The 17,137-nt window shown below is 45.7% G+C and overlaps 1 protein-coding gene across 4 annotated transcripts; it reads right to left on the reverse strand.

Annotated features, from left to right (window-relative positions):
• Positions 1–2,000: 2,000 nt before the first annotated feature.
• Positions 2,001–17,023, reverse strand: TMEM98 (transmembrane protein 98). 4 transcript variants are annotated; one of them, XM_035137167.2, is made up of 7 exons: positions 15,621–17,023; positions 10,891–11,088; positions 9,624–9,755; positions 8,533–8,566; positions 8,333–8,448; positions 5,808–5,867; positions 2,001–5,533 (listed from the first exon to the last, which is right to left on the reverse strand). In XM_035137167.2, exons 2-7 carry the CDS (start codon positions 11,019–11,021, stop codon positions 5,326–5,328), a joined length of 681 nt encoding a protein of 226 aa, XP_034993058.1. In that variant the 5' UTR covers positions 11,022–11,088; positions 15,621–17,023; the 3' UTR covers positions 2,001–5,325. The 4 variants fall into 4 exon arrangements, with proteins under 4 accessions (XP_034993058.1, XP_034993056.1, XP_034993055.1 ...); XM_035137165.2 differs by having other exon boundaries at positions 16,397–17,022; XM_035137164.2 differs by having other exon boundaries at positions 13,262–17,021.
• Positions 17,024–17,137: the final 114 nt, after the last annotated feature.

A 17,137-nucleotide genomic window follows, 5' to 3' on the forward strand; every position in this document is an offset into this window, starting at 1 on the left:
CCAATTTAAGAGTTTGCAAGTGTAACGTTTAGGAATCGACTCAAAAGCCACGCGAAAGGCCTACAAAAGAAAACTACCGGTGCGTGTCCATTTGAGCAGGAGGAAGCTTACAGGATCATAGCTGCCAAGTTCTCCCTTTTTTTAAGGGAAATTCCCTTATGCTGAATAGGCTTCCTCGTGAGAAAAGGGAAAACTTGGCAGCTATGTACAGGATCGCAATGCACTACTGCGCCATATTCTCAATTTTTGTATTCTTGGCTGAATTAAACCAGAATTACACTCAGTGGCAAGTTCAGCAGCCACGGTCATAAATTAAAATTCTGACTTTGTCAATCAACTCATTAATCCTTGCTCCCTTGGTTTCCATGTCTTTAAGCTGCGTGGTGTGGAAAGAAATCCAACAGGTGAAGCTTTATGGCACCTGCATTTCCAAGGAGGGAAAGGCTGCGCCAGCTTGTCGTGCAATCACTCATAAACACCGCCGCACCCCTGCACTTTGGATGGGAGCAGAATACCGTACTCATACTTTCTCTTTTTCTTTTATTTTTGCGACTGAACTGCTGCCTGCAACAGGGTTGGAGTTATGGGTCTCCAGGGGATGGAAGAAGGTGGAGGAGGGAGGCAGGTCTGCCCTGCTCAAGCAAAATCCATGTCTTCCTGCTAAAGCAGCTGCTTGGAGCTTGAAAATTCAGCCCCTTTCCACGTGGTTAAGGGTGAAGGTGTCCTGCATTTCCGTTAACTTGCTAGCACAGTGGAAGAAAGTGCTTTCATCCTTTTTTCCGCTTTGTTTAATGTTCACCCCCCAACTGACCTCCACTAGAAGTTAGGCATCCCTATGTGCAGTTGAGATTCTGCATGCACCCTTTGCTTTTATTTGATTGATTTATTTTATTGAATTTATATGCTGTCCTATACCCGGAGGTCTCGGGGCGGTTCACAGAAAATATCAACATAAAAACCATGCTATATATATAATCAAAATAAGAATAGCAACCCAATAACCACCTCCCTCCCCCCAAAAAGAGTCACATTTTAAAAGGGCATTGGGTGTCAATCAAATCAACCAAAGGCCTGGTTAAAAAGGAACGTTTTTTCCTGGCGCCTAAAGGTGTATATTGAAGGCGCCAGGCAAACTTCCCTGGGGAGAGCATTCCATAGATGGGGACCTTAGGACAGCTCTTGAGAATCTTTTTACACCAACAGGTCTTTGCAGTTGTTTAAACCGATTAATCCAGGCATAGGCAAACTTGGCCCTCCAGATGTTTTGGGACTACAACTCCCATCATCCCTAGTTAACAGGACCAGTGGTCAGGGATGATGGGAGTTGTAGTCCCAAAACATCTGGAGGGCCGGGTTTGCCTTTGCCTGGATTAACCAGTCACTTTAATGATTATTTGGATTCTTTTTAAACGGTGTTTTATTTTTAGCTGTGCGTTGCCCTGATATTTTATGATATGGGAGTGCAGAAACGCTTTGGATTAAAAACAAATAAATCGATGCATTACGGTTTGTGTGCGCAAGGCTGAAGAAAGCACTTCCCTAACCCAAACTTGCCGTTGCCTTCAAATTTTCACTGCAGCTTCTAGTAGTGTGCTTGAAAGAAGCAGAATGAGATGCGCTTAATTTGCATGCAACTGTAAAGGTTTTTTTTTAAGCGAGGAAGATCAAAGGGAGAAATACAGCAAATGCATTTACAATAAATTCTCATCAACAGATGTTATTTAACCGCAGAACTATGAGTTGTGTGAGAGTTATCACCCCCACCATAATTTTGGGAATTTAACATGTACAGGCAACACATGCGGCCTCGCTAAGGCCTGATATATGATAATTTTGCGGGGCTTCAGCATCAGCTACCATAGGCATGGATAATGTAAAAGAGAGAGAGAGAGAGAGAGAGAGAGAGAGAGAGAGAGAGAGAGAGAGAGAGAGAGAGAGAGAGAGAGAGAGAGAGAGAGTTGTTGGCACTGCTTGAAAACAGATGCAGCTTCAGACCCCATCTTATTATTTTTATTTCTTTTGTAAAAAGTATACACCGCTTAATTGCCAAAAACAAAGAAACCCTCAAAGTGGTTTACAAAAACGCATGGGATGTTTAAAGAAGTATCATACCGTCATGGCTTTCCCCATAATTCCTGAGAACTGTAGTATCTTTAAAGCTGTTGAGAGTTGTAAGGAGACCCAATTCCTTACAGAGCTTCGATTTCCAGAGAAGAGGGATTGAATGCTAAACCGTTCTGGAAATTTTAGCTCTGTGAGCGGAACAGGTGTCACCTAACAACTTTCAGTGTCCTTTAAGAGACTACGTTTCCCAGGATTCTTTGGGAGAAGCTATGACTCTTTAAAGTGGCACGATACTGCTTTAACTGTACGGGGCTGTTAATTCTCCACAAGTTTCCAAGTAAATTACACTATGTTGTTACATCCAGGTGTCACACCCAGTACAATGTATTATTTTGTTTCAGACACAGGTAAGAACAGTTTGGGACAAAAGCCATGTTCTTTGCAATACTGTAGAGCAGGCACGTCCAACAGGTAGATCGTGATCTACTGGTAGATCACTGGACATCTGTAGTAGATCACTGGTAGATCACTGGCTTTTCTCCTCCCTAAAAAAGCTAGACCTGAACCCCTTAAAAATGGGCCTTCCTCTTCCCTAAAAGAAGCTCAACAACTTTGACCTGGAGCCCCCAAAAGGGGGTAGATCATTGCCAGTTTTCAACACTGAGAGTAGATCGCAGTCTCTTGGGAGTTGGCCACCCCTGCTGTAGAGAACCATTGCAATTTTTATTGTAATAAAGTAGGTCTTAACAAATTACATGTCATTATCAATGTCTATAAATGGTGCTGACCCACCTTTGGATAACCATTTTCCTGACTAAGCAGTAGTTCCAGATAGGTATTTATTGTTGGCGTCGTTCATGCTTGCAAGCTTTTCACAGCACCTGCCCCCCTATCGTAAGCACCTAAACACCAGCCTGTATTTCCCCCTTTAATCCAGGTTTATACTTTCCACAAAAAAACCTGTCAGTTAAAAAGAAAAAGAAAAGGACGTCAAACACCTTTTTGCAATATGACTCCCATGTCTGGAAGCACTCTTACGTTTAGGTGATGGGAACTCCCATATTTTATTTCAAGACAACAGTTTGAATGAAGAGCGGAAATAGGAGCGTCAAGTCCACAGATGAAAATATTTGCACAGCCCAAGCTAGGAAAGAGTGTGGTTTTGAGAGAAGTTGTGTCAGGCTGAACAACGAGCATTCAGCTGAAGGATCAGTTGACTGAGATTCACATCTTCCTTAAAAAATAAGGGAAAGTGGATGTTCTTGAAAATTAACAGCGTCGGTAACAAATAAATATCTTTGAACATGTGTGGAGTTCACTGAGCCATAAACAGCCCACATACATCTAAAATTTCGTACTGGTACGGCCCTACCACTGGGTGAAGAAATTTCCACCCCCTCTGTCACAAAAGGGAAGCAGATTGTTAATTATTTTATTTATTACAGTTGTACTCATAGCTGCCAAGTTACCCCTTTTTAAAGGGAAATTCCCTTATGCTGAATAGGCTTCCTCGTGAGAAAAGGGAAAACTTGGCAGCTATGGTTGTACTTTTGCTGCAAAGGAGAAGGAAAGGTGTTGGTGGGATTTTCTGCCTTATGTACTCCAGCACTTTGAATTGCAAGGGACGTGTTTAATGCTCACATATAGACGGCCAAATGTATGGGGCTGGTCCTGATGGGGAGATATCTGTGTCTGATATCATGACATGGAATGGGTCTGAGCCCCTTCACCTCTCATTTTAGAATCAACCACGAGCAAATTCATTTTTAAAATTCATTTTCAGAGTGGGACACACATGGATTTGATAGGGAAAAGATGATCTGAAGAGCTGCCCTAAATATTTCATTCCCCCCCTCCCCAGATATATTTTGAAAAGGGCCCTTTTATTTTTGAAGTAGTTTGCAAGGCATGGTGGCCTAATGGTTAGGCATATGGGCAGCACTCACCCTAAATATGTTATCAAGAAACGTATGCATATACAATCCCAAAGGAATAAAAATGCTGACAGGTTTATCCCAAAAGTATAAACATGTTCCTTTGCATAGGAGGAAAAACCTCTTTGCATAAAGCCAATTTAGACCAAGGGGACATCCAACTGGCTGTTTATTGCGAATTCATTCTGATTTGTACACAAAGATCCAGTGGTTATTTCAAGCTAGTGGTTATTTTGCCACACTTTCCAGTGCAATTTGCTATTCCTTCTCTTCTTATCTGACTTTTTTTCAGTACGGAAAGCACAGGACTACAAGTGATGTTATATAACCTCTGTGCAAATTGTAAGTGAACAAATCAAGATTTCTGCATTGCAGGGGGCTGGACTAGATGACACTTAGGGTCCCTTTCAACTCTACCATTCTATAAATTCTATGAGGAGTGCTCAATAAAAAACAGACCATGTGGAAGTGCCTTAAGATGAATTAGCGAGGAATCTGCTTACATTTTAAATGTTAAAAAAACCAATTTAAACTTAAACGTCGGTTCTGTGCACCAGAAATGTACTGGAACAAGATGAGTTACATTCCAGCTCTCTGTAGTCTTCAGTTTGTACTGTAGGATGCTCAGAGTCATAGCTGTCAACTTTCGGATTTGAAAATAAGGGATCAGCAGCCTCACCCGTCCCGGGGACAGTTCTACGGTATGTCTAACAATCCGGGATAGCAGTGGGAAACGGCGCTGGAATAAGGGAATTTCCCGCAAAAAAAGGGAGGGTTGACAGCTATGCTCAGAGTATATAAATAAAACTTTAGGAACACAGGCCTTAGAATCCAACTACATTTCTACATTCCCAGAAATGGAGGGAGCTTTCAAAGGCAGCTTGTGATAATAATGGTTTCGGATAATAATGCAAAGCCGTAAATCCTACTAGCCAGGCCCTCGAACCCCAGACATACCTCAAGTAGATCTTTGCAATCTGTATGGGTTCCAGATTTTGACACAGCACCCCTTTATGTGGCCTTACTTGTACTTCAACAATAGATGACGTTTTTCTTCTCGCTGTAAAAAAAAAACCCAACAGCACCCCACTTCTGACCTGGCATCTCAGTGTCACCAGTTCCACACATGGGAGAGAATTAGAACAAGACATCAAGGGAGCAGAGATTCAGTCCTGTATCTCTGGGGTGCTAACCGTGCAGCAAAACTACGCTACGCAGCGGACGGCACAAGCTTTGCGGTCACGACTGTGGCGCTAGGTGAGGGGAAGAGAGGAGACGACAGCGGGGAACAGTTCATCCGAGGAGCTCTGGCCTTCTGATTTATCTCTCAGATCGTCGACTGCTCCTGCAGGAAAGCATCGCCGCTTGGCCCAGTGCGCTCCGGTTCAGAGGCAAGGGCTGCCTCGCGCAACACAGCCATGTGCTCCTCTGCCGCAGACAGCGATTGGTCAATCCAGTCCATGCGGCTGGGGGAGTGGCAGGCGTTGCGGGTGATCAAGACCAAGTGGCTGACCGAAAGGAGCAGCGCTGTTGTCCTTCAAAAGGATGGAGACTGGTCAGAATAATGCCAAATGCCCCCCATTCCCCTGCCCCCGGTACAGAAAAGGAATTACTATTTGTTGTTTGTTCACGGGATTAAAAAATCCAGAATCAGCCTCCACAGTCACTTTCGGACTCACTGTTAAGACCGTTTTCATGGAAGGCAATCTTACTCGGCCCCGATCGATTGCCAAAGAGGATGTATGACCATGCTGCACAATTCCTGTTATCCTCCACTGACAACTCGCCTATCCGACATTGCCTACTCACCTGGCATCCAGAAGTTTGGGATCCAGTGGTGGGTACATGGATCGGACCACATCATCGACCCTGGGAGAAAAAAGAAAACCAATAGCCTATGGGGAAGAGACGGCTCTTTCAAGGCCCTTTGTAACACAAGTGGTGTGTATTAGATTAATAAGAGCTACCTTTCTTCCGCTGATATATTTTTAGCCATGAGCTTTGTTTTTTTACTATTTAATTTAAAGCCAGCCATTGTGGTACAAAAGAAATTATAAGAAGATGAAGAGGAAAGTATGTACTTTGCAAAAAAAGATGAGAAGCACTATGGGAGGCGATGGGAAGTCAACATCACAATAATAGTATAAATGATTTTGTTATCTTTGTGTTTGAAGATTAATTATCATTTGAGTTAAGGTTTTTTTTGGATATATTGTAATATTTGTCATAAAAATTTGGTATGTTTGTTTTTGGAATAAACTTCAATAAAAAAATTAAAAAAAAAAAAAGATTAATAAGAGCTACAGGCGCATTAAGAAAGAGAGGAGCGTGAGAACACAGAATATGCCCTAGCCCAGGCATAGGCAACCTTGGCTCTCCAGATGTTTTGGAACTACAACTCCCATGATCCGTGACCACTGGCCCTGTTAGCTAGGGATCATGGGAGTTGTAGTTCCAAAACATTTGGAGAGCCAAGGTTGCCTATGCCTGCCCTAGCCCAATACAACTCAGGTTGGTGGGGAAGGAGTGGACTGGAAATACAGGAGAATCTGCAGACTGATGTTACTGCTACTACTAATAATTTTATTATTAATATGCTGCCCCTCTAAGTGGGTTGTTGCCCCAGCTGTTCTGGGAGGCTTCCAGCAAAATATATATATTAAAAAAACACCATCAAACATCGCACATTAAAGTATTTCCGCAGTAGGCGTTCACTGAAATGACCATAGTTTGTTCACACACTTTTCATGCGGCAGCTAACAACAACAACAACAACAACAACAACAACATTTATTTATACCCCGCCCATCTGGCTGGGTTTCGCCAGGCACTCTGGGCGGCTCCCAACAATGTCAAACTGTGTGTTTCTTATGTTTCTCCCCCCCATCCTTTTCGCACAGCAGAAAATTAGATTTTTTTTTTTTTTTGCAACCCTGGATGGAAAATCATTAGCCAGACCAGAGGTGGAGAACCTGTCATTGCACTCCTATTCCCATCTGCCCCAGCCAGCATGGCCAATGGTCAGGGATGAGTAGAGTTGTAGTCCAGGGGTGACTTGAGAGTCCTGAATGGGGTAACTGTGCCCCTGGAGGACCAGGTGCGCAGCCTGGGAGTCATTTTAGACTCATAGCTGTCCATGGAGGCGCAGGTCAACTCTGTATCCAGGGCAGCTGTCTACCAGCTCCATCTGGTACGCAGGCTGAGACCCTACCTGCCCACGGACTGTCTCGCCAGAGTGTTGCATGCTCTAGTTATCTCCTGCTTGGACTACTGCAATGCGCTTTATATGGGGCTACCTTTGAAGGTGACTCGGAAACTGCAATTAATTCAGAATGCGGCAGCTAGACTGGGGACTGGGAGCGGCCGCCAAGACCATATAACACCGGTCCTGAAAGACCTACATTGGCTCCCAGTACGCTTCTGAGCACAATTCAAAGTGTTGGTGCTGACCTTGAAAGCCCTAAATGGCCTCGGCCCAGTATACCTGAAGGAGCGTCTCCACCCCCATCATTCAGCCTGGACACTGAGGTCCAGCGCCGAGGGCCTTCTGGTGGTTCCCTCACTTCAAGAAGCGAAGTTACAGGGAACCAGGCAGAGGGCCTTCTTGGTGGTGGTGCCCTCCCTGCGGAACGCCCTCCCGTCAGAAAAAAACAAGTAGTGGTATCTGATTTTTAGGAGACGTCTGAAGGTAACCCTGTTTAGGGAAGTTTTTAATGCTTGATATTTTATGTTTTTAATATTCTGTTGGGAGCCACTCAGAGTGGCTGGGGAAACCCAGCCAGATAGGGGTATAAATAAATTGTTGTTGTTGTTGTTGTTGTTGTTGTTGTTGTTGTTGTAGTCTGGGTATGGTAAGAATTGTAGTTCAGGGATGGGGACTCTCAGGCCCCAAGGGCCAAATGCAGTCCTCCGGGCCTCACTATAAACACCTTGGGACTCTCCCCAGGCCACACCCCCTCCTGAGCCACACTGCTCACAACCCCTGTTTTGTACCCTCAAGGGTTTTTTGCCTGGCTGGAATTTGTCTTTAAACTCTGATCGTGCTCCTTGCTTGCGTAGACGGAAGATAAAGATGCGGGAGGGTGAAGAAACTAGCCTGCTGTGCATAGGTAGTGTTCAAGCGCTCCGTTCGCTTTTGCCTCGGGCTCCTCTCCCCGATGGCCTGCGGCCTCCGAGAGGTTTCCTGGAAGAGAATGTGGCCCCCCAAGCTGGGGAAAGGCTCTGCACCCTTGTTATTGCCATGTGACAACACCTGGAGGGATGCAAAGCTTCCGACCCTCGGCCTGCTCTAACGCTTCCCCGCCAGTTTGGCATCGCCCCCTGGCAACTCTCACCTGGGGCTTATCCGCTTGGCAACCACAATGATGTCGCTGAGGCTTGCCGGAGGCTTCATTTGGGCCCCCGAGCCCATCGTCATGGCAACAAGCTTCTCGGTGAGGGTGTGGCAGATCTGTCCAAAGAGGGGTGGTGTGAGTCAGTGCTGCCGCGCATAGCATCCTCACATTGTGCCCCCCCCCAAAAGAAAGGGATTTACCTTCAGGATAGCAATGCAATGGGAGACCAGGCCCCTGAAAGGAGGAAGAAAGAGGGGGGGAGAGAAACACAGCAGTGAGTTTGAGAAGCGATGAGGTATTTTAGCAGATACCACTGAAAGAATCATCCAAGCTCTCCTGTTGTACCACTTTTGTAGCCAATGCAGAAAAGGGAAGTGTCACAGGACTGATTGCTCACGTGATTATCGGTTAGGGAGCTACATTGCAAAATGGAGTAAACTGCAAATTTTGAAAAATCACATTGGTTCCCTGCTCCTAATGGAAAGGGGGTATTTCTCAAAGTTCACCATTCATCTTCCTCCCATCAAAACCAGCTACTCCCCACCACCACCAACCCCCGATGAAAAATCGTAGGGTGTTTTTCATGGGAAAAGTCTGGCTTGCCAACTGCTCTGCGTTTCACACTCAGATAGACTATAATCCCTGGTATTAATTAATTAATTACACTGGCAAATTAATGGCGGTGTACTGGAAGAAGCAAAGATCACCAGTGCCAAAGCAATGATTCTTCAACATCAACTTCGTTGGACTGGTCATGTTGTGCGGATTATCGTCTTCCAAAGAAAATACTCTATTCCGAACTTAAAAATGGAAAGCGTAATGCTGGTGGTCAACAAAAGAGTTCTAAAGACTCTCTCAATGCAAATCTTTAAAAAATGTAGTATAAACACCGAGAACGGGAAACACTGGCCTGCGAGTGCTCCAATTGGAGAACAACCTTTACCAAAGGTGTCATGGGTTTTGAAGATGCTTGAACTCAGGACGAAAGGGAGAAGCGTGCTAAGAGAAAGGCATGTTTCACAAACCCTCACCGTGATCAACTCCCGCCCGGAAATCTATGTTCCCACTGTGGAAGGACATGTGGATCCAGAATTGGCCACCACAGTCACTTACGGACTCACTGTTAAGACCGTGTTCATGGAAGACAATCTTGCTCAGTTACAAGTGATCATCAAAGAAGAAGAAGACGTCTGCAGTTGTTCCTAATACCTTTCACAATTCTGGGTGAATAAAAACAACAACCCTATTCCCCATTTTATGCTGCCTGGGGAGGCATCGCTGCAAAACTTACGAAGCATCTTCAATCCAGTCTGCGTTCTCCAGGATGGCTTCAATATGTGGGTTTGTTAGAACCACGTCATCCAATTCCAATTCTGAAGGTTCAGATTGGGTTTCCATGGTGCCACTGAAGTCAACGATGGGCCTGCGGGGAAAGTTCAAAGGTGAACTGGGATCGAGATCATGATCTTTCTTTCTTTCTTAAAATAATTTTTTATTAAATTTTCTGTTTTACAATTTCAAATACTAATTTCACATCCTTAAGATATCAATGACTTCCCTTCTTCGCTTGCCATGGTTCATTTGACATATCTTAAATCTTAAATACCGCATTTTACAAAAACAATACCAATCGGTTTTCCATTATTGCATCCGTCAAAACTTATTTACACTGCTGAATTAATCTTAATGCTGCCAGCGTTTTCACCGGTACAATTATTTTCCATCATTTTGTGGTTTTGCCTATCATTTCTTTTAAGGTTTAAAATTTAAGCAGTACTGTAGCTTTGAAATGGCTTTTTTTAATAAAAAAAAAATGAGTCACTCACTGCCCTGCAACATGTTTTGTTTTGTTTTTGTAAATTGGTGGAAAACAAAACAAATTTAAATAATAATACTGTAATCAGATAATCTGGGGGGGGGGGAAATCCCAACGGAGGAAAAAACAGATACAAACAAAGGGCATACTGATATACTGCAATGGCCATTTATTCTTCATAAAAAAATGTTGAATAAAAACATACGGTGAATGGAGTGTCATTCCCCTCAGATCTTAGTGTTAGGTCGGGGTTGGGTTTTATTTTATTTTTGCAAGTTGCGCATGAATTCGAACTCTGGCCCATCTCTGGGCAGCACAGCCACCTCCGAAGCAGAGGCGGGGCTCGAGAACTACATTTCCCATCAGGCGCTCCTCGCAGGCAAGACAGCGGTTCCTTCCACCCCACACGGCTGCTTCAACTAATCTAATCTATGCAATCCAATTCACCGGGTTCAAAACCACTGCCCTTAGACCTTTCATACACAAACCACTTTACAAATCTCCTCTGGGAAGCTGTTAAAACATTGTGCATAGGAGAGATACCTTCCCAGGCAATACTGATTCCCAGACCCTGTTTTCCATCCTGTCACTCAATTCTGACATGTTGTTAAAGGGTCCCTGCGAGAGAGCACGGAGTTTTTCTGCATCACCCAGTGCAATGTCTCATGAATTGGAGGCGGCTGAGGAGGGGAGCGTTACGTCGCACCCTCACCGTTTCTTTTTCAAAAATTTGCACGCTCACCTGGTATCATAATGGTTCAAGAAGTCCTTGGGCCGGCAGTAACGTTGCCTGCACACCACGACCAGAGCCACGAAAGAAGCCAGGAAGATGGTCGCCAGCACCCCAATGGCCACAATCACAACCGTCTCCATTGCTGGCCCGTTGTACCCTCAGGGAAGAGAACACTTAGGACATAGGACACTTCAGAAGCGCTTCCACCTAGAATGAAAGGGAGCAAAAATGAGGTCGTGGAGATGCCAGTATAGGCAGTACCACCTCCACCGAGTCCTTGTGATGCGAGATATGTTTACAAAGCAAGAATCTGTGCTCGGGTTCTCTTGAAAAGTTAAGGCATGACTAATCCATATTCAGTGATCCTGAGTATAGGCACCTTCTTAATGCTTGTTAAGTGCCTTGCAAGACCAGGTGAAAATTCAGCATCCTTTTCAAGAATCCCTGCAGAAAAGGCACTTGGTGGTTCGCCAGAAATTGGCCAATGGATGGATTGCAGAAATTGCAGAAATTGGCGGATTGTAGTCTACTTTCCCCTACTGCACTGTTGCCTAACACCAATTGTTGCTTACTCCAGGCGTTTGGGGTGTGTGTGTGTGCGTGTGTGTGTGCGTGTGTACACATGGACAACAGACATGGTTTTGCTCCAGCTTCAATAGAATGGTGTGCATGTTCACCATGTGCAATGGAACGACAAAGAAAATACCATTTGCTCCCCCCGGAAAAGAAGATAAGGGAGCACCACAAATCATTTTCACATGCACATTCTTTCACAAAATAGTAGATCTAGTAGATCTGCATTGATCCTCAGGGACCCCCAATTCTTATTATTGTAACATTACAAGACAGGGGCGCCATCCGGGGGGGGGGAGGCATCACAAAATTTTAAAGAAGGGGGACGGGCCCCCTCAGCATTCTGCGGTGATGTGCACATGTTGCCCGGCATGCTCATGTCACGCAATGCTGCATCACATGCACATTCTTTGTGGCATGTTGTGCGGCATGTGCAAGTGATATCAGCACGCTTGCAGCGGTGGTCCCCTCGATTGCAGGGCAAGCCGGTGCCCCTATTATAAGACGATTTGTATTATCTTAGAGGGTTGTGTAATCTTTGAACAGTGTGTGGCTGCGAGCGGGGCATGGCTGTGACTATTATGAAGGGACCCTGCACTTCTTAAGTTGTCACAACATCATTGCATTTCTTAAGGGTGCCGACCTCGCAAAGCTCTCGTTCCCACCACCCTGAACAAACTACAGTTCCCAGGATTCTTTGGGGAAAGCCATGTTAAAAAAAAAAGGTAAAGGTAAAGGACCCCTGGACAGTTAAGTCCAGTCAAAGGCAACTCTGGGGTTGTGGCGCTCAACTCGCTTTCAGGCCAAGGGAGCCGGCGTTTGTCCGCAGACAGCTTTCCGGGTCATGTGGCCAGCAGGACTAAACCGCTTCTGGCATAACGGGACGCCGTGACAGAAACCAGAGCGCACGGAAACGCTGTTTACCTTCCTGCCACAGTGGTACCTATTTATCTACTTGCACTGGTGTGCTTTTGAACTGCTAGGTTAGCAGGAGCTGGGACAGAGCAACGGGAACTCACTCCGTCGCGGGGAATCGAACCGCCAACCTTCTGATTGGCAAGGCCAAGAGGCTCAGTGGTTTAGACCACAGCGCCACCCGCGTCCCGATGGGGAAAGCCATGACAGTTAAAGCGACATGAGAACGTTTTCAATGCATGCTGAGGATGGGACCTAAACTGCTGTTCTAGTTGGCTTCTGTACATGGAACAAGCTGGAGGGACCCATGATCTTGTCCAGGCATCCCCAAACTGCGGCCCTCCAGATGTTTTGGCCTACAACTCCCATGATCCCTAGCTAACAGAACCAGTGGTCAGGGATAATGGGAATTGTAGTCCAAAACATCTGGAGGGCCGAAGTTTGGGGGTGCCTGATCTTGTCCTTCATCTCAGGCAGCAAAATGTCTTGGGCTGGTCATGTGTCTGCTCATTTTTTTTTTTTAAAAAATATCCCCTTTATTTTATTTCTATGGCAATTAGGCAGGCATGTTGATGGATTCTGAAACTGTCGGCCGGATTACATAAATCTGCTATTAAAAGGTGCAAGGCATATTCCCACCCCTTTTTTTTTCACCTGGCCAACTTTGGGCCGATGCCGTGTGCGAAACCGAACGACGACCCCAAACAATGAAGGTAAAGGGCTGATCCCTCCCTTGGCTAATATACACAATGATCCCTCCCTTGGCTAATATACACAATGATCCAACTTCTCGAGCAGGACCAGGTGAGAGTCCTCATGCAAATCGAGCCAGCCCACCTGGGAAATTCAACTTGTCTGCAGCAGGATGGGGCGGAGGGAAGAAGGGTCTCACCTGGCCTCCGCAGGATCACAGCCGCCGCCGCTGGTGCTGCCAGGAGGAACTTCCGTGCAAGGAAAGCAATGGAGCAAACAGGAGCGGCGCTGTTGACCTTTGCCCCCTGTCTTCACGGCCCAAAGCAAACAGTGCAAGGAATGGGAGAGTGTTTCCTTGGACACACTACTGGCCTCACTAGGCCTGCCCAGTCGTCATCTTGAATCAAGAGGAGATGGGTGTGTTTCGAGTGCGCACACAAGCTGTGGGGAAATCTAGCCCTATTGTCGGGGAAAGTGAGGCGGCTGCCTCCGACATCAAGTGCCGGGAGGTGGGAGAAGCTGCAATCCCAAACCCATCAAGTGTCCCTATTTCCCAGGGACCGTCGTGGATTGACAGAAGCCGTCCCACTTTCTAGAATCATAGAGAGTTGGAAGAGACCACAAGGGCCGTCCAGTCCAACCCCCTGCCAAGCAGGAAACACCATCAAAGCATTCCTGACAGATGGCTGTCAAGCCTCTGCTTAAAGACCTCCAAAGAAGGAGACTCCACCACACGCCTTGGCAGCAAATTCCACTGTCGAACAGCTCTTACCGTCAGGAAGTTCTTCCTAACGTTTAGGTGGAATCTTCTTTCTTGTAGTTTGAATCCATTGCTCCGTGTCCGCTTCTCTGGAGCAGCAGAAAACAACCTTTCTCCCTCCTCTATAATATATGACATCCTTTAATATACTGGAACATGGCTATCATATCACCCCGTAACCTTCTCTTCTCCAAGCTAAACATACCCAGCTCCCTAAGCCGTTCCTCATAAAGCATCGTTTCCAGGCCTTTGACCATTTTGGTTGCCCTCCTCTGGACACGTTCCAGCTGATTTGATCCTGGAATCTCCCGCTTGGGACGTCCCTATTTTCATCGAATAAATGTTGGAGGGCATGAACCATATACAGTGGTACCTCAGGTTACAAACGCTTCAGGTTACAAATGATTCAGGTTACAAACTCTACCAACCCAGAAATAGTACCTCTGCCCCAGGATGAGAACAGAAATTGTGCGGCGGCAGCAGGAGGCCCCATTAGCTAAAGTGGTGCTTCAGGTTAAGAACAGTTTCAGGTTAAGAATGGACCTCCGGAACGAATTAAGTTCTTCACCTGAGGTACCACTGCATTTAAAGCACACACACCCTGCGCACAAAGAATCCTGGAGACTGTTGTTTGCCCCTCGCAGAGCTACGATTCCCAGCACCCGCAACGTACTAGTTCCCAGGATTCCTGGAGGGAAACCGTGTGGTTTAAATGCATGGTGTGTGCGCTCAGTCTGTGTCGAAGAATGATTCAGCTGCCACCCGCCTGGTCGGCTTCTGCACACAGAAGGCAAGGGGAGACCCAGTCTTTTATTTACCAGCAGTAACAAAACGTCTTGGCTGGCTTTGGGGAGGAAGAATTACATGGGCACTGTTTGCAGGTACAGTAGGCCCACAACTTACGATCTGGGAATCACGCCTAAAGCCAAAATTGCCTATAGCAGGGGTGGCCAACTCCCAAGAGGCTGCGATCTACTCACAGAGTTAAAAACTGGCAGTGATCTACCCCCTTTTTTTGGAGTTCATGTCAAAGTTGTTGAGCTTTTTTTAGGAGGAAGGAAAGCCCATTTTTTGGGGGGGGGGGTGGATCAAAGTTGTTGAGTTTTTTTGGGGAGGAGGTAAAAGGTTGAGGTTTTTTAGGGGAGCCACAGTTGTTCAGCTTCTTTGGGGCAGTGATCTACCAGTGATCTACCCCAGACATCCAGTGATCTACTGGTGGATCACGATCTACCTGTTGGACATGCCTGGCCTATAGTTACTGGGTTCAAAGGTGGGTGGGATTGCCAGTGTCTTTTTCCTGGATGTCCAACCCCTTTTTATTTATTTATTGGCCAAGTTCATAAAGATGAATGTGCACAAGTTACACGCGTGTTAAGTTGTGGGCCTACTTTACAGTGCAAGAGGCCAGGACGTAACCCTAATGTGCACCGTTAATATATTTTGTTTGTCTGCCGTCTCCAGAGCTTTACAGATTCTTAAAACACGCACTCCATTCTGCACTAAGAAAAGTCAAATATTTCAGCCTATAGATAAATGGAACAAATCAGAACAAAATACACTTAAACTTCCACGTTTTGCTCAATTTATTCTGATTAGAATAGAAAGGGGATCCGTTTGACCACTGAAAATATTAAGCACCTCCATTGTCGTCTGTTTCTGCGACTTCAATGAAGAGCTAGACATTTACTTTATTTCCCAACATGTAACAAGGGGAGGTTCACTTGCCTGTGCAGCTTGCGACAGAGAAATCCTTTTCTCTTTCTCTTTGCTATGCTTCCAAAATGGCCCTTTTGCTTACCTTTTCTTTGTGGGTGCAGTTCCACCCTCAATAGGAAAGAACTCTAGGGTAGTTCAGATAAAAAATAATCATGCTAATAATTTCAATTATTTATACCCCGCCCATCTGACCGGGTTGCCCCAGCCACTCTAGGGCGGCTTCCAACACATATATAAAAAAACACAATAAAACATTCAACATTTAAAAACTTCCCTATACAGGGCCGCCTTCAGATGGCGTCTAAAGGTTTGTCTAGCCAACTTATCTCATCGGAATTCACAATAATTTTATTATGATGAACTGTTTTTAACTACTGTACCACCTTTTCCAAAGAGCTTAAAGGGGGGAAGAGATGCAGAGGAAGGAAGGAAGGAAGGAAGGAAGGAAGGAAGGAAGGAAGGAAGGAAGGAAGGAAGGAGAGAGATCCACAGCTACTGTTGCTGCTGTTACCTTTTCCTCCTCCTCACTCAGGAATTTTGCCTTAGCAAAAGAAAAAAAAAAAGTCCTTCTCAGCAAACAGTGGCCCCTTCAGAACTGCCTGTGGAATGTCTGGTTTTCTTTCTTGCTGCTGTTCTTTTAAAGAGGATTAATCACTAAACTCTGGCTGTTTCTCTTCCCCCGCAATAAAAAACAGCCACCACTTTTGAAGCAAGACCTCAACAACAAAATGCAACAGGGAAAAATAATAATTGCACCCTAGAGAACATGGGAGAACCCCCAGCCCCCACCCCAGCGAACCAAACACGCCTTAAACCAGCAATTGAGAGTGCAGAAACTTTTCTTCCCTTTTCATTTACCTGCGGGAAGACTCGGGTAAAGTGTTCTCCTTGCCAAAGGTCCAAGAAGCTAAGAAGGGCCTCTGGTCCTGGCAGCGCCAACCCTCTCTTCTGACTCCTGGCGATCTGGGTCCTCCTGCCTGCATTCCTTAGCAGGATAATACTGAACAGATGCCAAATGGACAGAGGAGAGATTAGAAAGTGGGCTGGCCAAGCTAAGGGGACGGAGGTGGGATTTGGGGGTGGGGGTGGGGGCAAACTCAGCAGGGATGCTGAGCTCACCCTTCACTGTGGGAGAAAGTGCCCGAATATACTTGTCATGGACAAAACCATATCACTTTCTTTTTTTTTGAAACACATTTAAATTTGCAATTCGGTGTAACAGGGACAGTACAGATGTAGCAGCAATTAAAAAATATAAATTAGATCTTACTCACTAAAATATAACCTGAAGTTGTCATTTTAAACCTTAATCATGATTGTACCTTAAATTGGACCCAGGTGGGGCTGGGGGTTAAACCACAGAGCCTAGGGCTTGCTGATCAGAAGGTCGGCGGTTCGAATCCCTGCAACGGGGTGAGCTCCCGTTGTTCGGTCCCAGCTCCTGCCCACCTAGCAGTTCGAAAGCACATCAAAGTGCAAGTAGATAAATAGGGACCGCTCCGGCGGGAAGGTAAACGGTGTTTCCGTGCGCTGCTCTGGTTCACCAAAAGCAGCTTTGTCATGCTGGCCACATGACCCGGAAGCTGTCTGCGGACAAAC

The sequence above is a fragment of the Zootoca vivipara genome, chromosome 13 (genome assembly GCF_963506605.1).
Source record: "Zootoca vivipara chromosome 13, rZooViv1.1, whole genome shotgun sequence".
In the NCBI taxonomy this organism is placed as follows: domain Eukaryota; kingdom Metazoa; phylum Chordata; class Lepidosauria; order Squamata; family Lacertidae; genus Zootoca; species Zootoca vivipara.

Coding starts and splice junctions, on each gene's coding strand:
- TMEM98 (XM_035137167.2), bottom strand. CDS start 11,021: ATGGAGACGGTTGTGATTGTGGCCATTGGGGTGCTGGCGACCATCTTC. Junction 9,756..10,890: donor TTGAACCATTATGATACCAG/GTGAGCGTGCAA, acceptor CTTTCCCCGCAG/GCCCATCGTTGACTTCAGTG. Junction 8,449..8,532: donor ATTGCATTGCTATCCTGAAG/GTAAATCCCTTT, acceptor CTCTTTGGACAG/ATCTGCCACACCCTCACCGA.